The 21,659-nt window shown below is 42.4% G+C and overlaps 2 protein-coding genes and 1 long non-coding RNA gene across 5 annotated transcripts in view; 1 reads left to right on the top strand and 2 right to left on the bottom strand.

Annotated features, from left to right (window-relative positions):
* ATF1 (activating transcription factor 1) overlaps positions 1 to 5,968 on the bottom strand; it is a 32,919-nt gene extending 26,951 nt beyond the window's left edge. Inside the window, exon 1 of the mRNA XM_048831676.2 lies at positions 5,831 to 5,968. The gene's annotated coding sequence lies outside the window, so the exon portion shown is untranslated. The remainder of the gene's footprint in view (positions 1 to 5,830) is intronic.
* Positions 5,969 to 6,226: 258 nt separating this feature from the next.
* On the top strand, positions 6,227 to 13,920 carry LOC125627515 (uncharacterized). Of its 2 annotated transcripts, none has more exons than XR_007354044.2 (2): positions 6,227 to 6,755; positions 13,736 to 13,920. It is a non-coding gene; the product is annotated as an uncharacterized LOC125627515 (long non-coding RNA). The 2 variants fall into 2 exon arrangements; XR_012665587.1 differs by having other exon boundaries at positions 6,866 to 13,920.
* The window catches only part of DIP2B (disco interacting protein 2 homolog B), a 131,086-nt gene continuing 123,205 nt past the window's right edge, over positions 13,779 to 21,659 (bottom strand). For both annotated transcript variants that reach the window (XM_075121577.1, XM_075121578.1), the window contains exons 33-38: positions 21,400 to 21,461; positions 21,206 to 21,263; positions 20,396 to 20,470; positions 19,520 to 19,697; positions 18,433 to 18,556; positions 13,779 to 17,925 (exon numbers count right to left, since the gene is read on the bottom strand). In XM_075121577.1, coding sequence (XP_074977678.1) covers positions 17,673 to 17,925; positions 18,433 to 18,556; positions 19,520 to 19,697; positions 20,396 to 20,470; positions 21,206 to 21,263; positions 21,400 to 21,461 — 750 coding nt within the window. In that variant the 3' untranslated portion in view covers positions 13,779 to 17,672. The remainder of the gene's footprint in view (positions 17,926 to 18,432; positions 18,557 to 19,519; positions 19,698 to 20,395; positions 20,471 to 21,205; positions 21,264 to 21,399; positions 21,462 to 21,659) is intronic.

Genomic DNA, 21,659 nt, shown 5'->3' with positions numbered 1-21,659 from the left:
TATTAATTCAGAGAAATCTATAATATGAAGTATGCTATTTACTGTTGCTAAGAAAGAGTTTAGCAATCCATCAACTAGTCAGAATAATGTGTCTAAGGCAGAGAAACTGCTTTCCTAGTTATAGTCTTTTTAAACGATCAATTACACAAAAGACATTGACCAGGAAAACAGATTAGTAGATTGTACTGCAAGAAGAGACCTTTATGATCCTCATCTGACATACTGTATAACATGGGCCACATAGTTTCACTGAGTGATTCTGGATCATAACTTCTACGACCTCATAGTTCATGGGTAAGTGGCAACAAATCTGACAAACCAAGAGCAGCAGCATCAGGGTCAATGTATCCAAAAAGTTTAATCTTTTTGGTAAGGTGATTGGGGAGTCTAGTTAGAAACATGACATGAGAATGTTAATATATCTTTCAGCAATACCGAAAAGGCCTTTGCACTGCAGCTAGATGACAACTGGGGCAGATGAATAGATAGATTTCCAAATATTTGCTTACACTCTTAACCCCACAAATCAAAAGATAAAGCATGCCCATTAAAGTGTACATTCTATGTATATTCTAAAGTTAATGTATACATTTTGATATATGCATTTATATATTGAAATTTATTTTACATGATGTGTGTGTGTGTGGCGGGGGTTAAAACAAAAGTAAGGTTGGTCTTGTGATTAAGGCAATGGACTGGAACTCAGGAGACCTGAGTTCAATTTCCACTATGTCGCAGACTTTCTGTGTGCCTTGGGCAAGTTACTTCGCCTGTCGCAACTCCCCATCTGTAGAACGGGGATAAATACTACTTCCTTTCTTCTACCTTTTGTCTGTCCCATCTGTTTATACTGTAACTTCTTTGGGGAAGGGACTCTCTCCTAACACATGTTTGTAAAGTGCCCGTAACAAGTGTCAAACGAGGCATAAAGCATTACTTTTATAGGTGGTAAAGAACCAGAAAAAAAGCTTTGTTTTGCTTTTCTGCTCTTTTAAAATGTAAGGCGCATGCAAAGTCACTCTACATAAGCGATTCAAGTAAATTGCAGTATATGAACTACAAATAAATAAGGTACTTTATGCAGCTTTAACTTTTACAAAATTAAATTGAAGATATGTAAAGAAAGTTTTAGGGAAACAGATTCCTGAATTCCCAGCTGTAAGCTTGACAGACAACTTTTTCATAAGCAAGGGCAGTTAATCAAAGTCTTATCTTTTTTTGAATATTAGGTGCTTCTAGAAAGCAGGCATCCAACAGACAGTGACAAAAGAAGGCTGATCTTTTGAACCCAAAAGAAGGCTGATCTACAGTTTCCTTGAAATCAGTAAAAGATAGATGGGCTATGACAGGATATCCTTGCAAATGCAAGCCAGGAAGTAGGAGAGGAGTGTTCAATTAATTATTATTTATTTGTATTACAGTAGTGCCTAGGGGTATCAGGTATGGTTCATATACATATATTGTGCTAGGTGCTGTATAAACACACAGCAGAGACAGTCTCTGCCCTAAGGAGCTTACAGATCTAAGCAGAAGATGAGAGAGAACAGATGGATGAAACAGACAGGTGGAACACAAGAAAACAAGGAGGCAACCAAAACCTCTGGGGACCACCCACTGAGAACAGCATCTTCAAGGGAACAATAAAAGAACAAAGGCCATAATCAAGATATTGTCAAGTTTGGGGCAAGAAGTAAATTGCACAAACCACAAAGGGGTAATTTTCCTTATCTCTGAATAATAGTCAACCACATGTGTCTGAAAGCAACAGGAATTCTGGTTTAGAGAAACAGGAAATATAGCTCTAGACACAGACCAATTATTCTAGAGATGTTTAGGTGGGCCCAGAAAGAACTACATTAGGATTTTAAGCTTCCTTGATACTTCATTTCCCTTATTAGTCATCTATAGACCTATATTTGTTAAGGCTGATCCACAAAAAAGGTTATGTTACATTGAGCATAAAGGACTCACATATAAAAGAACAGAGTATTAACAAGCCCCCCCGCCCCCCAACATGGTGTTAACAACATACAGAGAAAGCATACTGAAAACTAAATAGTGAATAACTGAACATTTAATTACCATTGAATTAATTATTGTTAGACAACAAAAATTACTTTATCAAATAATTAATATAAATCAGTAAATAATATGGGGAGGAACTGGCCCCGCAAAATTAATGTAGACACTGATTGATTGGTTCTTCTTGGTAATGCTCTTAATGTAACTGATCTCCAAAGTGTGAGTCTCCAATTCTCCCTGTTATAATCTTCCAAGTAAATAATGTATACTTAATACTTTCAGATGAGGACATTGAGGTTTCAGAAAGTTTATTCTCCCTAAAAGGCCCAGTGTGGGCCTGCATTGTATGTTAAAGCGGGGTTAACATGGTGAGGATACTGGGAATGTGTCAGAAATGCTGGCCTCTGGCCTGCATCCTGAAGTAACAGGTAGTAAGAGCATCAATGAAATTAAGGTGTGTACATCAGATGTGTCTGATGACTGAAGACACTGTGGGGAGATATGGGTCCTGTGTGTGATGGGCCCAGAATAGGCCTGTGCTGAGGAGTAATATGGAGTCACTCCTGGCTAGTGCAAGGGAGGAATATGGACACGTGTTGAGCCTAGTGAGAGTCTGCACTGAGACAACATGAGGCCCCCACAAGGTGGCTGCGAGGAGTATTCTGGACAAATGGGCTGCGTAACCTTGCGTTGCAGATGATGTGGGGCCCTGTGAGGCAGGGAAAGGGATACAGGGAACTTGTGAGATATGGTTGGTGTGGGTATATGCTGGGTGTGACATAGGGCCCCAAAAGGCTGGTATGAGATGATGTTGGGCGTGGGTGAGATGTGGGCATCACATGTGTACATTATGGGTAATGCAGAATGCCGGGATGGGATACAGGGTGTGTGAGAGATGTGGGCAGCGCATATGTAAAAGAATAAATGGACACAAATCAGACATCAAGAATTATAACATTCAAAAACCAGTTGGAGAACACTTCAATCTCTTTGGTCACTCGATTACAGACCTAAAAGTTGCAATTCTTCAACAAAAAAACTTCAAAAACAGACTCCAACGAGAGACTGCTGAATTGGAATTAATTTGCAAACTGGATACAATTAACTTAGGCTTGAACAGAGACTGGGAATGGATGGGTCATTACACAAAGTAAAACTATTTCCCCATGTTTATTCCCCCCCTCCACCCCCCACTGTTCCTCAGATGTTCTTGTCAACTACTGGAAATGGCCCACCTTGATTATCACTACAAAAGGTTCCCCCCCTGCTCTCCTGCTGGTAATAGCTCACCTTAAGTGATCACTTGATGAAGTGAGCTGTAGCTCAGGAAAGCTTATGCTCAAATAAATTGGTTAGTCTCTAAGGTGCCACAAGTACTCCTCTTCTTTTTTCTCCTTACAGTGTGTGTGGTAACACCCATTGTTTCATGTTCTCTGTGTATATAAATCTCTCCACTGTACTTTCCACTGCATGCATCCGATGAAGTGGGCTGTAGCTCACGAAAGCTTATGCTCAAATAAATTTGTTAGTCTCTAAGGTGCCACAAGTACTCCTTTTCTTAGTGCTTATGAGGGTGGAGTGAGGGGATACAGGGCATGAATGACACACGAGCAATACATGTGTACATTATAGGCAATGCAGGGGATCACAGAGCCGGTGTGAGGGAACACAGCGTGAGGGGACGCAGCGCATGAGGTGGGCGATGCATACCTATGTTATAGGCAACTCAGGGCATCACAGAGCTGGTGCAAGAGGACACAGGGTGTGGGCAAGACAGCTGGGTGTAAGGTGAGGTGGGACCCTGTGAGGCAAGCCTGATGGGATGCAGGGCGAGGGGGGGGTGATGCATACGTTCACGATAAGCAATGCAGGGCACCATGAAGCTGGTGTGAGGGGACACAGAACGTGAGGTGAGCGATGCGTACGTACAAGATAGGCAATGCAGGGCATCACAAGCTGGTGCGACGGGACACAGCATGAGGGGACACAGGGCGAGGGGTGGGCGATGTGTTCGTACACGATAGGCGATTCAGGGCATCACAAGCTGGTGTGAGGGGACGCAGGGTGTGAGGTGGGCGATGTGTGCCTACCTCTGAGACGATGCAGGGCATCACAAGCTGGTGCGAGGGGATGCAGGGTGTGAGGTGGGCGATGTATGCCTACCTCTGAGACGATGCAGGGCATCACAAGCTGGTGCGAGGGGATGCAGGGTGTGAGGTGGGCGATGTATGCCTACCTCTCAGGCAATACAGGGCATCACAAGCTGGTGCGAGGGGACACAGGGTGAGGGGATGCAGGGCGTGAGGTGGGCGATGTGTATGTACACGATAGATGATTAAGGGCATCACAAGTTGGTGCGAGGGGACACAGGCGTGAGGTGGGCAATGTGTGCCGACCTTACAGGCGATTCAGGGCATCACAAGCTGGTGCGAGGGGGCACAGGGTGAGGGGACACAGGGCGTGAGATGGGCGAGGGGTACGGACACCACAGGCGATGCGGGGCGAGGGGGCGCAGGGCGTGAGGTGGGCGAGGGGTACGGACACCCCAGGCGACGCGGGGCGAGGGGCACGGACGCCCCAGGCGACGCGGGGCGAGGGGGCGAGGGGCACGGACCCCCTAGGTGACGCGGGGCGAGGGGCACGGACCCCCTAGGTGACGCGGGGCGAGGGGCACGGACCCCCTAGGTGACGCGGGGCGAGGGGCACGGACCCCCTAGGCGACGCGGGGCGAGGGGGCGAGGGGCACGGACCCCCTAGGTGACGCGGGGCGAGGGGGCGCGGGGCACGGACCCCCCAGGCGACGCGGGGCGAGGGGTACGGACCCCCCAGGCGACGCGGGGCGAGGGGTACGGACACCCCAGGCGACGCGGGGCGAGGGGCACGAACGCCCCAGGCGACGCGGGGCGAGGGGGCGCAGGCACGGCAGCTGTGTGGCGAGGCGACGCGGGGCGAGGGGGCGCGGGGCACGGACACCCCAGGTGACGCGGGGCGAGGGGGCGCGGGGCACGGACCCCCTAGGTGACGCGGGGCACGGACGCCCCAGGCGACGCGGGGCGAGGGGCACGAACGCCCCAGGCGACGCGGGGCGAGGGGGCGCAGGCACGGCAGCTGTGTGGCGAGGCGACGCGGGGCGAGGGGGCGCGGGGCACGGACACCCCAGGTGACGCGGGGCGAGGGGGCGCGGGGCACGGACCCCCTAGGTGACGCGGGGCACGGACGCCCCAGGCGACGCGGGGCGAGGGGGCGCGGGGCACGGACACCCCAGGCGACGCGGGGCGAGGGGTACGGACACCCCAGGCGACGCGGGGCGAGGGGGCGCGGGGTACGGCAGCTGTGTGGCGAGGCGACGCGGGCCCCAGGGCCAGGCCGGGCGGGATGCGGGGCGCGGACAGGGCTCGCCCTGCTGCGCTGGCCGGGGCACGCGGGAACGAGCCGTGGGGAACGCAGGCGCCGCCCGGCTACGTTCCCGCGTGCCCCGTTCGGGGGCTCGTGGGCTCCGGGGCAGCGCCAAGGGGCCGCAGGCGAGGCCCCGCGGGGCGGCTCGTGAGGGGAGACAGGGCGGGGGCTGAGCAACGAGTCCAGCGCGGCGAGGAGGGGGCAGAGCAGCTGCCTCGCCCACGCCCCCAGGGGAGGGGACCCGAGCGAGCCGCGAGCTCCCCTCCCCCAAGCCCTGGGCGCGAGGCTGTCGCGCGCTCCCTCAGCGTCCGCGTCTCCTAGTCCCTTCCCCCCCCTTCGCGCTCCTTGATTCGATCGCGTCCGCCGCCCTTCCCGCTCGCGCTCTGATTGAGTCGTTCACGTCCGCTCTTACCTCAGAGGCCCAGAGGCCGCGCCGCCCTCCTCGCCCCGCGAGCACCCAGAGGGAAGAGCCGCCGCTCTCGCCGCCGCCGCCGCCGCTGTCTCCGTCTCAGGAAACCGGCGCCGCCGGCATCGTAAACACAGCAGGCCCGGCCGGGACGCTCGAGGTGGGCGGGCTGCAACCATAGAGTCAACCGGAGACCTGGGCTAGAGATTCCGACCATAGAGTTCCCCGCCTAGAGCGCCTTTCAGGGCATCCCTGAGGACGCGCCATAGAGTTCCGGAGGTCTAAGTGACGTCGACGTCCCTCCGAGGCCTCCTCAACCGCCCCCCCCCTCGAAGTTTCCCGCCGAACTCGGGGGTGGCCCCGCTGTCCAGGATGATGGGGCTGCTGGGCCCGAGCATCGGCCCAGCAGCCGCCATCTTCGTGCCGCGGGAGGGACAGTCCCTGCTCCGCACACAGGGCCACGCCTCAGCCCGCTGGCGCGGCGCGCGGACAGGGCTTCACCCCTCCCGCCCGGGGGTCACCGGCCCAGCTCCCGGTGCTGTTCATGGGTCAGCCCTGAGTCGGCGGCCGCCTGCCAGAGAGCGGTGCTGAGGGGCCCCCCGTGGCGTGAAACCCGCGGCCCCAGTGCTGAGGGGCGGCCCGGTCTTCACGGACCCACACTGCTCCCCGTGGCGTGAAACCCGCGGCCCCAGTGCTGGGCATTGTCTCCACCCCGAAGTGGGGCCCATGAAAGAGAGGACCTCGTCCACCTCGTCTTTCCAATACCTAAGTTGTACCTAACTTGTGAACACTGGCATCATGAACCGACCGGTCAACGACACACATCATGGGGAACTAGGAGTACACAATCAGGCAGCAGAGATCCCCACCCTAAAAGCAAATACTGTACAGTACAGTGTTAAACTTAAGGGGAGGGGGGAGATTTGACAAGGTAAGGAAACTAGTTCTGTACTTGTTTCATTTAAATTAAGATGGTTAAAAGCAGCATTTTTCTTCTGTATAGTAAAGTTTCAAAGCTTGACTGTCAATGTTTGGTTGCAGACTTATGAACCACCTCCATTTTCAAGTTGTTCATAACTATGAGGTTCTATTGCACCCTGGGACAAACATGGCCATAACCTGCAGATGTTCAAAACAACATTACCCGTCTGCAAGGAGAGTAATTTGTGGGACATCATGTCACCTGACACCTCACTCAAGCTGCACGAGAACATGTCAGGCACTCTAGAGAAGTGTAGTTGTAGCGAAAACTGTTTTGGATTCCTGATATACCTATTACCCTGTTCCTTTGTGCTCCCTCCACCTGTTGTCTTTTGTGTAGCTCTATTGTGTGGTGTAGTGCAGTAAGGTACCAATTTATGATTGGAGCCTATAGGTATTACATTATAATCAAAAACAGGACATTAGCTCACCCACAGAAGATTCTTCAAGTGTCTCTCTCCCCTCCCTGTTCCTTCCCACACAGTAACGTGCTAAATTCTCAAAACCTCCTTCAGTTTGAGATTGTTTTTATAGTGAGCAAATTTAATTTTCAGACTCCTTCCAGATAAGTAAACTACGAACATAGGGAGATACTGAAAGAAAGACCATCCAAACAATACTGAGAAACAAACCGATGGAACCCAAGCAATGTCCTAACCCTGTAATCCCAGCATTTCCCAATTAGCAGAGAGATATAATCATCAAGGTGTTAATAAAAAGGCCCTGCTTGAGGAACAAATTAAAGCCAGTCAGTAATCAAAATAAAAGCTTCATTTAGGAGAAAAGAATCATTATACATTTTCCTACTAAATTGTTTAGTGTTGCTGTGCACTGTTAAACAGCTGCTCATTTCTACCACAAAGGTTCAATTTCAGTTGTTGGCAAAGCAATTCTTTTATATGTACTTATGTTTACGGTTAACATGTTTTCTTTCAAAATGTCACAGCACCATTCAGCGTTTTGGTGGCAGAGACTCTAAAACCCCAGCTTTTGCTCTAGCCTGATTTTTAAGTCTGTCATCAGTGGAAATTATAGTTATTTTATTTACAACATACCTCTATTATAGTTTTTTACATACATTTTAATATTGAAAATTTTTATAAACTACCTCTTATAAAGATTAAACCAGCGGCTCTCAACCTTTCCAGAGTCTTGTGTACCCCTTTTAAGCATCTTGTGTACCCCTAAGTTTTACCTCACTTTAAAACTTACAAAATTAGACATACAAATACAAGTGTGACAGCACACTATTACCAAAAAATTGCTTACTTTTTAATTTTTACATTATAAAATAAATTGAAACGTACATATGGTACTTACGTTTCAGTGGATAGTATACAGAGCAGTATAAACAAACAATTGTCTATGAAATTTTAGTTTGTACTAACTTCTTTAGTGTTTTTTATGTAGCCTGTTATAAAACTAGGCAAATATCTAGATGAGTTGATGTACCCCATGGAAGATCTCTGCGTACCCTGAGGAGCACACATACCCCTGGTTGAGAACCACTGGATTAAACCACTGTGACACAACAACAATCTTTAATACCGCAAGCATGGTTAACTGCAGTTTGTTAGTGATGATGTATTAAGTCTCAATAAGAGAAAGTGGAAAGCCAATGCAATGACGACAGTGTTAACATGTTACTTAACAGTTGGCATCTGTAACAATGCTTTCTGATGGTTCTCCAAATTTGCCGCTGCCCTACAGCTGATGCCTTGCTAGCATAAAGCTGCAATATTGTTCTTTAGTTCTAGGTTTACATAAAGCTCAATTAATGCACTGTAGCCAGTGCGAACAGATTGCGCAAGAGCATGAAAAAGCCTATGCAACTTGCCTGACAGGTTGCTGAAAGAAAGAAAGAAAAATCTCCAATAGCGAGAAATAATTATTTAAATGTAACACCAAATAATAGAAGTGGGGTTTTTACCCACGAAAGCTTATGCTCAAATAAATCTGTTAGTCTTTAAGGTGCCACCGGACTCCTTGTTGTTTTTGTGGATACAGACTAACACGGCTACCCCCTGATACAAATAATTACAATGGACTTTGTTTAGAGACCTTCTGTACAGCTTGAACCCTTTGCATTTCATATTCAAAAAAATCACTCATACCAAAACAAAAATAAAACCATTTAATTTTATTTTGCAACTGAAATATGAAAAAATGAATCAGATGTGCCAATCAAACATGAATAAAGCAAAACATCAAATATTGCCACAAAATTATGATACTTAATTTAATGGTGGTTAACATCTAAGCCATCAGAATTTAAATACAGTAACAAACCAATGCCAGAAAATATATTTCCTTTAAATTATAAGTATGTCTGTAATACAATGATGTGCAATTTTAAGCAATTCTTGTTAGACTTTTTTAAAAACACTATTGTTTCAATACAGTTTAAAATAGAGGAAGTTACATCACTGAAAATAGACTTGGGTTTCTCTTTAGCCTCATTGCATAGTAAAGGTGGCTTTAGACTAAGAGCAGAGATCAAACATGTAAATGTATGTAGCAATCTTATCTTTTTGCCAACATTCTTACTCTAAGATTGAAACATACATACAGATTGCTACCTTTTTATCTGCATAAATAATCTCAAAGAAAAATTAATAAAAGTTGCAAGTGGTAGTTAGTACAGTACATTATGAGTAACATTCCCTTTCTGTTCACAGTGATTCTTTCACAGCTACCTTTAGGGTCCCAATTACAGAGAGTTTAGCTATTTACTGTAATGGAAGCTGTGTCAAGTTTGATCCACATATAATTTAATTCAGGAGGAATCTTTCCACTGACTTCAATGAATGTTGGAGCAGGCCCACAAAGGCTAGAATGTAATTACATTGAATAGAATGTAAATACTTTTCAGTTTGTGTATACATAAGCCACACACCCTCCACAGCTGCCAGCAACACGCAGATGAAGTGTTCCGATGACAAGATGGTAACTATGACAAAGTTCATGATCTGATGTCATCAGAACCTTGAGGCATGTCACCTTTACCCTTTTTCCTGTGTTTTAGGTTTTTAATATTTACATTAGTTGGATATTTGTTTTATCTTTATTATGTATTAAAAGTTTAACAGTAATTGACTTTTAAAATCAATCCCTTCCCAGTTATTTTCTTTTTTAAATGATCATTCTTGGTAAATTTGGGATTTAAACAAAATATAGATTAAAATATTTCAGTTACATTTCATTTGTTAGTTCTGAAGCTCAGACACTAGGGGCTTGGCTACACTTACAGCGCTCTAACTTGCTGACTTAGGGGTGTGAAAAATCACCCCCCCGAGCACAGCAAGTCAGACCGCTTTAAAGCGCTAGTGTAAACAGGCTCCGAGTGCTGGGAGCCATGCTCCCAGTGCTCGGAGCTAATCCACTCATGGAGGTGGATTACCAGGAGTGCTGGGAGACCTGTCCCCCAGCCCTTGCTGGGTGCGACCACACTCGCACTTCAAAGTGCTGCCGCAGGAGCGCTCCCACGACAGCACTTTGAAGTTTCCAGTGTAGCCATGCCCTTAGACTAATCAATTCCATTTTTTTCATTAGTTTCTAGTTGTAAATTTTACTTTCCTGCACTAACATTATGCCGTGTTGTGTTACAAATAAAGGGAGTATTTTAATTGTTAGTTTAATTTTAAAATATAACTTTTTTGGGGGTATAGGTTTTACAGAAGGTATTTCTTCACTTCCAAACTGTAAATTTGGGGATAAATTTGACTTGACATTGACCCTTTAAATTAAAATATTGTACAAAAAGACTTTTGCCTCAGTGTGTACAAAATTGTTTGTAAAAGGTTTGCTATTCAAGGAAAAAAACAAATGGGTATTTGGTTTGTTTCAGACTTCTAGTTCTATGTTAAAGCAATTATAAAACACCTCATTGCTCCACGTGGCTGGTGAGGGGGCTGAATTATAGCTGTAGATGTGACTGACATCTAAGACAAGCAACAGAAACCTAAATTTTCATCATCTGAATACTACAACCCTATCATGAAAGGTTTACAAAGAGGTTTGGAGGATTGCCCTTACATTTAATGTAATGTAGTTACAACTGTGAATCTAAATTTCTTAAGACATCCTAGTAATAATATATCTCCCCTTCCAGGAAATTAGCTGATGGGGAGGCTGTGAAATACAGACAGTTAATGCCAAACTCTTTCTCCAACACCATTTTGATATGCATTTCACTTTGGAAGCAGTAGCTTGCTTCACTGCAAGACATCTTGGCACACTGTCCTGCTGCAGGCTCATTTTAGTATACACAGGAGACAAATGCCACAGAGTAACAGTTTTTGAGATTTTTTTAAAAGAATAATATGTAAAATATTTCAAATAGAAAAATGCTTTGTTAATATGTCCTTGGTATTTTTTTAAAATTCCTCTTGAAACTACAGCTCAAACTCTAAATTCTCAAGAATCTGTTTAGACAAAGACAACTCTTGAGCAGTACTGTGCCAGAGGAATAAGTAAAGTACTAAAGTTACAATATATTGCTATAATACCTCACCAGCTTATAAGCATATCTTGATAATACTGTTGTAACCAAAACTGAAAAAGTGTCCTCAAATCACCCAACAAATTTAGTAATTGAAATCTAAGCCCACTTCTTGAAAGGCATGATAAAAGGAATTAGAAAATAAAAAGAGTAACATAACTAATAAAGCACTGATCATTGCGGTCATGCTGGATACCTGTATGATTCCAGACTCTCTAGTCAGATTAATTATCCTTTTATATTTACATAGTTCCCCCACACAACCAAGATTGAATAAATCATTGTGTGTCCTAGAAATAGCAGAAAATTACAGAAATACACCTTCAACTGTTTATTTTTATTCTATATCAAGCTAAGCTGTGTGAAAAAGGCTTTCTGGAAAGGGAATGTGTTAATATAAAAAAGGAAAGCACAGTAGGCCTACCATTTAGGGTTTTCGGAAAAGCCTGTTTGGATAGATCTACACACACATTTTATACACAGAGAGCTGGATAATAAAAATTATAATCTCACTTTACCAAAGTATTTATTTACATCTACAGATACTTGAAGTAGATAAGATTTCCTTCAACACAATCTCTATCATTCGTTTTTGACAGCACAGATTATTCAATGTTGAATCTCAGATAATGCCAAATGTCCTATCTCATCTCTCAGTGGAAAACCAAATGTAGCTGTTCTGCCATGACAGCTGGCCAAAGAAAGTTTAAGGGTGGGGAATATTAACAGTGTTGGGTTTTTTCCTCCTAGGTTTTAAACTTAATATAACAAAATAGTCTAACATTCTTTCCAACTTTACTGGTATTTTTATCCTGTACATGTCAATGGTTGTTTTCAGTTATCTCTCTCTCAGTGTATTAAAGAGGAGATAAATGGCATAAAAATGTTCCCTGACAATAAATAAATGGGGCCAACAGGTATAGTCCAAGGTCAAGAGAGACACTTAATATGTCTGACAATGTAAACAGTGTTCAATAATACAAATAATGTCCATAACAATTAACAGTACAGTGTTTAAATTAAGTCAAACCTTTAAATGGCTTAACTGATATTAATGCCAGAGTACAAAGATAATATACCTTAGTTAAAAAGGAATTTATATTTCAAAAGTCCACATTTCCTAAAATCATGGACAAAATCTTGTGGAACATGGTAGAGTGAGCAAACAGTGCTGTGCATGTAGTGAAAGCACCCTGACAAATTTGTAACTTTGCTAAAAGTCACACCACAAATTGCATTGTTTTAAACCAGATTGCAGGATGGCTGAGCTTTCACAAATTTATTCACAAAGTGAAATGAAACTGTCTATTTGCTGTTTGAATAGGCTGGTTTCTAATTGGCTGAAGCACCACACATGTTCAAGGGCAATCAGAATTCAGCGTGTCAGTTATGGTACAGTAAATTGTGTTCAACTGATATATATTTTCTAGATAAACAATTTAGTATAATAGTAAACTTGAACACAGATAGGATAAGTGATTCCTGTTTTGAAATTCAATTTATTTGAGCATAAGCTTTCGTGAGCTACATACAGCTCACTTCATCGGATGCATATGATACAGTGAGCTTTAGCTCACGAAAGCTTATGCTCAAATAAATTGGTTAGTCTCTAAGGTGCCACAAGTCCTCCTGTTTTTTGCGAATACAGACTAACACGGCTGTTACTCTGAAACCTGTTTTGAAATTGTTTCACTTCAAAATTAATTATGGATATGAAAACGTCATATCAGGAGAAAGTAGCCTTAGTAAACCATGTAAGGGCTGGATCCTGTAACTTGCTGAGTGCCCTCAACCCACAGTGGTTTCAGTGGGATTTGCAAGGTGCTCAGCATTTTGCTGAATAGGACCTTCAGTTATACAAGATAAATATTTGAGTGTGAGATTTTCGAAAGCACTCAGCAGTGGCCTAACTCTGCGCCCACTGAAGTGTAATGCTGAATGTATTTTAAAATCCCACGTGAAAGCTTTAATTTTTTTCTTAATGCAAACAATTCATAATGTAAAATATTTTGAGATTGATCAATAGCAATTTTTTACAATAACCTACTTATCAGAAATTATTAAACAAACTAAACAAAAGCCAAGTGATGGTCTATTTTTAGCAATTTAAGAACAAATCACTGTTCAAAGTAAAATATTAAAAATAAGTGTGTAATGTTTTGATTGCACATTAGTCCTCCCTCACCCAATGGATCTCAACTATAATCTGATCTGAAATGATACAGGGGCCCAGTACTTTAGGTCTGCACATCTTTGATTTGATGGAAGTTGAGAGCGCTCAGTTCCTCACAGGTTCAGGTTGCTAGCACTGCGCAATACAACAGGTTTTGCATATATCAGTGAATGCGAACAATTTAATGCATCTGAAAAATGCATTCGTGCTCCCAAATTCACCAGAACAAGTAACACCCAATGTTTGTTTCCTCAAGGAAGAAGTTTAGAGAGACAGCAGATGAAGAACTAGGAAAGCAATCAGGCATCAATATTTATTAATACAAGACAAAGGAAACACAATCAATGCGTTGATGGAACACTGTCCAGCCAGGTGTTAAATTTAAAAATGTATCTACTCTAATTTCAAATAAATAAAAAACCTTTATACATAATTACATAATGTTGTAGTCTGAATTTGACAATGGTAAATATGTTGATAGTAATTAAAGAAAAATTACATTTAGGCTAAAAATTTAATCTTGTTTTTACAATTTTATCTCCAGGACAAATAGTATGACCCAATTTAATTACAGAGTTATCAGAAGCGCAGTGTAAGTGTTAACAGACAGACTTATGTAAAGTACTGCAATTTTATGCCACAAATACTTTTGCTAGGGCAGTAATCATACAATAGTCAGGTATATAAGAACTTTTTTTAGTTCAGAGGTAACAGTTCTCAGGGTACACTGCAGCTCTCAACTCAGATTCATGGCATGGACACTATTGGGACGTTTATTTGCTTCTGCAACTGGATGAACTGCAAAAAGCCAAACTGGAGTGGAGAGCTGAACATGAGTAGGTTTGCCCCTTTGGACTCATTGCTGGATTCAAAAGGGTACCATACATGGTTATGATGGGGGAAGAGGCAAATCCAGCTCTGAACAGGAATAGCTAATGTCAAAGCCTTTGGTGGCCAGCCAGGTTCCTTAATCTAAATGTCAAGAGTCATTCACTTAGGGGATTCTTCCCTATTACAATGAGAAAATATTTTTGGATGAATTGGTTACATCTCTCAAGGCTCTCCCAAAATGAATCAAATTAGTTGTTAATCAGTTTGGAAGAGCCACTGTGCTCCCAAACTCAAGGAGACATCAGCGACTGATACTTAGTGCTGAATAACTAGTTATTTACAGGGACGTCATAAGGATTAGATTGTATCCCCATCTATAGATTTGCCAACTAAGGCAGTGAAATAACTTGCCCAAGGCTACACAGCAAGTCAGCAGCAAAACTGTTATTAGAATCCAGGACTTCCTGACACCCAGCCCATGTTCATTCCGCTAACACACGCTTTTTCCTGTTATGCTGAACACACTCTCAGAAGCACCAGTAATGTCAAAGTTGGCCATTTCTATATGCTACTTATCAGGAAACAAGATTTGAGGGGACAAAAAGACCGTAGATTACAATTTGAATCCATGAGTTCCCTAGTCACAGAAATGTATGGATCAGAATACAGTTGATTAGAATCACACTAAACTAGACATATTTAAAAACAAAATTATTCAGCTTCTAGAAATTCAAGTTGAGGTGGAGGGAGGAGAAATCAAAATTACTGAGCTTTTCAGTATTAGAGAGAGAACTTCAGCCTTCTAGATTGAAAGTTCCAAAATGCCACTCTAAAAGTCTCTCTGCACTGCACATATTAGCAATCCTTGATTAAATTCATATCACAAGACATTTGTGAATTTTTGTTAATGCAAAATTACGTAAATGGAGAAACCCAATCAAAGTTTCTAGAGTTGTGCTATGGTTCTCCCTCAGTGGACAAGGATTTAATATTTTCAGAACAATGCATCTAAAAAGTTAAGTAACTAGGATATGAAAAAAGCCTTTCAGAACTGTCTTCTCAACAGTCAGAAGAACAAAGTGAAGCTGCATTGCAAATCATTCCTGCCATACAAGGAAAGTGTGTAATAAAAAGGGGAGATTCTCTCAAGGAGGTCAGGGCTGGTCATAGGCAATTTATATGCTGTTACCCAGCTGATCTACACTAGCATTTAATTTGTATCAACAACAACTACACAGTTGTCCATTTCCTAATTTCTGTAGAGGATCTGTTAAAACCACATTCATATGGAGGCTCTGTACACTTTATAACTACCTAGCAGTATGACTGTGGAAATACTGTTATTTTAAAATATCCACGAGGGTCTTATTTCAAAATCTAGGAATTTAACATCAACTCTTTAGAAAAGTAAATTTTTAAGCTGCTTGTGTGTAAAGAATTCTCTCCCTCTGTTAGACCTGCCATACTCAATTAAGATACATCCTTCCACCTCTATGACAGGCAAATTAACCCTAAATATTTTGAGAATATATTCAGAGCTTTATATCTGAATTTTAACACTCCAGCCCCAAATGAAGAACTGTTATAAAGCATTCATGAGGAGGGGGTTTCAAGTACAGAACCACGACTTGTTTACAGATGGCTGTCACAGCAGCACTTAATATAGCTGTTATAGATTTGGATTTATACAAGTTTACATTATAAACATTTATAAAAATTACCTAAACACACTGTATACTTGTTACAGGGGTAAATAATACATATTAAAATATTTTAAGCATGTATTTACATAACAGACCATAATTGGCCCAAAAGAGCTGTTACAATTTCTGCTGTCAGGTCTTATATGCTTCCAAAGTTTTGTTTTCTTAATCACATAAGGGAAAAAACAAGAAATTCAACTATGCTCAAATGCTGTTAAAGGTGAGATGAAAGAAAGATAGTTGCTTCTGAAACCTTGTCTCTCCCTCAGCCCACTGTGCCAGACAACTACAATAACTTCCAAACGGTTAGTGTTCTTGCATGCTTTAAGGCTTCTGCTTTTCAGCATTTATAAAGGCCGCAAACTCACCAACTATTTCGGGATGCTGTAATCTTGACTTTTTTGAAGATATTTCACTATGCGTGCACTGGAACAACATTCTCCTTGCTTTCTGTTGCCACTTTGTCCCTCTTGTTTTTTAAAAAAAAAAAAAAAAAAATCACACTGCTGATTTCAGCCAACTCCCTTCCAGAATCATTAAATTCTTTCTGGTGAATGCCTCAAGGAAATTCAGGGCATTTTCCATATAAAGCCCATGTACACATTACATTTGCTGCTATAACTGTGGGCACACTGTGGAATAAATTAAGGATGGAGCCACAATCCCAGCAATAAATTTAATTATTTTTGTCAATCTGTGCCATAATCTTAGCTTTTCGTTTTTTAAACGCAAAGCTCTGTAATGAGAGGAAGCCGAGGCTGTCTCACAAGCGTACAAATTTCAGTTAAGCATTCTGGAGATGCAATGCAGTTTCTATCAAATTTTTATTTTATTTTTAGTGTTTCAAAAGCTTAAATACTTCAACCTCATTTAGAAAGATGTGCCTTAAAAACATAGGCTTCTACATACTATGACATTCTGGCCAGCAATAAAAGACTACATACATACTGAATTAAGAAAACTTTTGTAAGATTTGCATTTTCACATTAGTTGTCTAACCAAATTACAGTCCTCATCATTACTTAAGCCAATTTTCTATGTGAATTATGTATATTAATATTTACATTTTAAAAATATAGGAAAAATCCATTTTAAATTAAAGAAATATCTATATGAATAAGTAATTCTTACTTTCAGGGGGTTATTGGATTTGGTCATGGCACAATTTTAAATAAGCAGTGAGATCCCATGGAACGAACAGCTACAGTATAGTTGCAAAGTACATTATATACTGGGGAACTGCAGGACTCTGATGACTCTTTTCTTAATAAGTTTATTATCTTAAGTAAATAAACCCTCCCCTTATAGAATCATAAAACAGTATTAGATAAAAATACAAATATGTACAACAGATGAAAAAAGTAACACTACTGTAAAGGCCTTAGGAATTTTGTAGCTCACACACTTGTCAACTTTGCATTGTCTATAAAGCTAATGTTCAGTAAACTGTTACAAACATTTTCCATTGTCTACCATATTTCCACTTGACCCTCAGTTGCTGATGTGATCATAATCCCATAGGATGAAATGAAGGGAATACGATGGCAATCACAAACTTGACATCAAGTATTAGTACTTTTCACCAGCTTCATTTCTATAGCCACCATTGATCATTTTAGTGGTCCTACAAAGTTTGTGAACATTATCCCCTCTAACCCATTACATGTTATACGCCACATAGATGGGATCTAACTGATCAGCCAGGAAACTGTCGCGGAGATGCATCCGTTGTTTTTCTCCTCTGGAATTGATGGGAATAACTCCTGGATCCACCACCACCACAACTCCCACGATTAGGTAATGTTCTTCCAGAACCACGTTGGTAACTAGAGGGACTAAATCCAGGGCTTCCTGTTCACAGCCACACAGCTCCACAACTACCACCAGCAAGTTGGTCCATGTGAACACAGCACTGAAATTTAATAAAAATATATACTTAATGCATACATTTTGTATAAACATGAAGTTACAAATCTTATTCCCCCTTCCCATATCTTCCTCTTTTGTTCAGGTCCCCAGACAGCATGATGATGTACAAACAGTGCACATACCAGAACTTTCCCTGTTGTTTCATTACTTTTAGGTACCCAGTTCGTGGAAGGCAGCTCTAGCATAATGCATACATGATGTAGCATACGTTTGAACTCTTCACACTTATCTGTGAGCAGACTACACATCCAGTATCTTAGCAAGGAGATGCTGGCAGTATGCTGGGGGAGGAAAAGTGTTGAGGAGCTGCATATTAAAGTTACACTTCTGACTTGGAACAGGATTCCCAGCCACAGTCCTTTCTACATTTGGGAACAACTGCTCCCATTTTCCTCTGCACAAATCCTGGATTATCCCATTGTTCACATAGCATAAGGCTCCCGGACAGTTTGTTCTCTCTCAGGCATATTAAGCTAGTGTTCTAGTTTACCATTCAGCAATGCTCCTGTGCGTTCGAGATACTGAAGTCTCTATGTCAATTGGATGATAACGGAGTCCCCTCAGCTCCAAAGTTTCATCCAGTGCTCCTACGACATACAGTGCATCATGGCGATCTGGGGTTGAGGGAATGAAAAATTGTACACACACATTTTAAAATGGGGGATGGAAAAAGATAAGTGATGCTGTGAGTAAAGTTTTACAAATTGTGATCTTGGTGTATTCCCTAGTGGCCAATCAAGTGATAGAAGTACAACAGCATTGACAAATGCCAGGTTTAAACTAGAAACTTTTGTTCGCATAATAATGTTAGTTAGGGGACTGATTCTTTACAATATTTTTATACCAGCGAAAATCCCTAGTGTAGACACAGTTATACTAGCAAAAACATCCTTTTGATGGCACAAGCAGCGTCTCCACTAGGGGAGTTACCACTATAGCTGTACCAGCAAACCCTCTGTAGTGCAGACAAGGTCAAAGAGTTTGCTCTCTTCCTTCCCACCAGCATAACATGCTCCAGAGAATTGAAGTTATAAGAGGAAAATAGCCTGGAATAAAGGGACAGAAAAAAGTGCTACAGTCACAGACAAGACTCCTCCCCGAAATCACCTGTCCTTTGCCACAGCAGTGTCAGGGAACGATTCACTTACCCAGACCCGAGAAACAGGTCATGATAAATCATCCATGATGCTAAATGCCAGGCTAGGTGTATGCCTTTCCTGAGGCTGGTGGGGGAGAGTAGGCCTCATAACTCTCTCCAATGACACCTGTTCTCTAACCAGGGGTACAGTTAACTGAGGCCTGAAGAAAGCTCAGTTCATCCCTACTGGCCAATGAAGGGTCAGACACAGAACACACTAGGAAAATAAGGCATGGGTGTTTTGGACAGTGTTGTTCCAGCCTGGAAGACGTTGCAAAGTGCCAGATACCTGGTGTTAGAGAAGGAATTAAAATCAATAGCAGCAGCTTTAGTGAGTGAGCAGGGGAGGCCTGGAGCAGATTTCCATTAACAGCAGAATGCATGGAAAATTCTCCATCTTCCCTAAAAAGAAGGAGAAAGGTGCACATTTTTATCTTACCTCCACTGGCAGCTGTGAGCTCCGTCCGGCGAACAAAGCCAAGGTATCCAGTTCTAGCCCAAAGTGTCTGAGCAGCATCGCCAAAGCTCAGACGAGTGTTGAAATGATCAGCTTGAAGGGATTCATTATCATAGATGGTGTAGTAACCACTGGCCGTGTGGGGACTGTTCACCCAAATCTACAGAGGAGATAATATGGTTCTGAGACCCACACACCATGGAAATGGAGCCTTCTTCAAGCAAAAGGATTAAATGCATTGTACTTCACAAAGAAATCATTGAGGATTGAATTGTAAAAGGAAGTTCTCTTTATTGAAGATTTAGTTGGCACAGTAACTATTTGGCAGCTTAGCTCTGGGTGCCTGAAGAGCAGCCTAAGGGCCAAACACATCCTACAGAGTTTTAAAATGCACTTTCCAGCTGCCCTCCCCCTGTAATAGGAAGAGGATGGATAAACGGCAGGTTTTTATTGCTTGTGAATTCAAACAACAGTTTCTATTTATCTATCAAGACAGGTCTAACTACAATCAAATAATCAGAACAGAATGCAAGTTCAATTGCAAATTTGACGGTTTCTTTAGAATCCAACTGTCAGTTACAGTAATCCAGGTGCAGTACTCCACAGCTAAATGAAATCTGCAATGGAGTTAACCTTCATTTCTAAAATTATTTCTCTTTCCTGAGTTTTGACATTAAACATAATGCCCACACACAAGCTCTAGGCACTTAGATTTCTAAATACCCAGCAGCATTAACCCTTATGTATAAATAAACTCTGCCAACCAGCTGCCTTAAAATAATCAAATGGAGATAATATAGCTCAGCCAGCAAACAAAAACAGAGACACTCCCAAAACAGCAATTAAACCAGCAGCTACCTCCCCAAGATGAGAATCTCCAACAGGCCCCTTGGTCTCAGGATTGACTATAATCACTTTGACTCCAGGCAAAATCTAAAGGACATAACAAGGAAAGTTGGTAAATCAATTCATGGACTTCTGCCTGTAAGTGTCCAAAATACAAAAGCAGTTAGTTCACCTCTTGATTTTTGTGAGCATAGGTTTCACCTTCTGTGGAATGTGTGTACAGCTCTATGTGCACATCTACACAATATATTAAGAACTGACTAATGCACTGATGACTCTCAAGGTCCAAGCAAATGAGGGATTCTGGGACTGTAAATTCAGGACATCAAGGGTTAACTCCTATTATGTTTGAGAGTTTGCATAATGAAGTCTGCCCAGACCACTTGGAAAAACTGTTTCTATTGCTGTTACTTCGTTTAAGCAGAGGACTAACAGCCACGGCATATCCCAACGCATGCTGCCAGCCAGGATACAACAGACTGCTTACAGAACTCTGATAAAGTGAACACAGTTACTGTAGAATAGAACCAACCCCCACAGCCCTCACCCTCACATTGTTTCAGTGCATTGCAATATGCAAACTGCAACTGAAGTTACAGCAAAGCTGCTATTAGAGTGAAAAAAAGACTCCAGTGTAAGTAGGTTTCTCTGCACCAGGGAGTTAGTTCAATGGTCATCTCTCCCATGCCATACTGCATGATTGGCTTAATACAGATGCCTCCCTGAACTACAAGTTCACATATAAAATGTTTCTGAAGGACATAAACACACGTGGTCACATGCTCTGCGTGCCAAGCCATTAGGAAGGGGATGTGAAATTACCTTCCCAGATTCTGAAAGCAGCAGGCTCTGTGGAGCTCCCCTCTCTACCAAACGCACTCTGAAGGGAAAAAACATGATGATGAAAAGCAAGAACTTCATTTACCATCTACGAAGAAGGAATCTCATGGCCAACACAATATTCTCCAGGAGGTTATGTAGAGGATGAATAATAAACAAATGTAAATACAATGTACCTGTCATGTCTTAAGGATTTCAGATCTACATACACTGTGGTAGGGTCAGGCCCAGAGGTTCCCTAAAAGATAACATTAAAGAACATGTTAATATTTTCTGTTTCTAATTATATGACAGTCACTGGTAATTAATATAAAGTGTAAAAACTATACAGAAGAGCAGACAGTTATATGAATAAAACCCCCCACAAACAAACAACCACCTTCCTCCCCACCCCACTCCCCACACACAAAGAGCATTACTTTTCGGACACTGACTC

The sequence above is a fragment of the Caretta caretta genome, chromosome 20 (genome assembly GCF_965140235.1).
Source record: "Caretta caretta isolate rCarCar2 chromosome 20, rCarCar1.hap1, whole genome shotgun sequence".
Lineage (NCBI taxonomy): Eukaryota > Metazoa > Chordata > Testudines > Cheloniidae > Caretta > Caretta caretta.
This window is presented reverse-complemented; position numbering and strand designations above follow the sequence as displayed.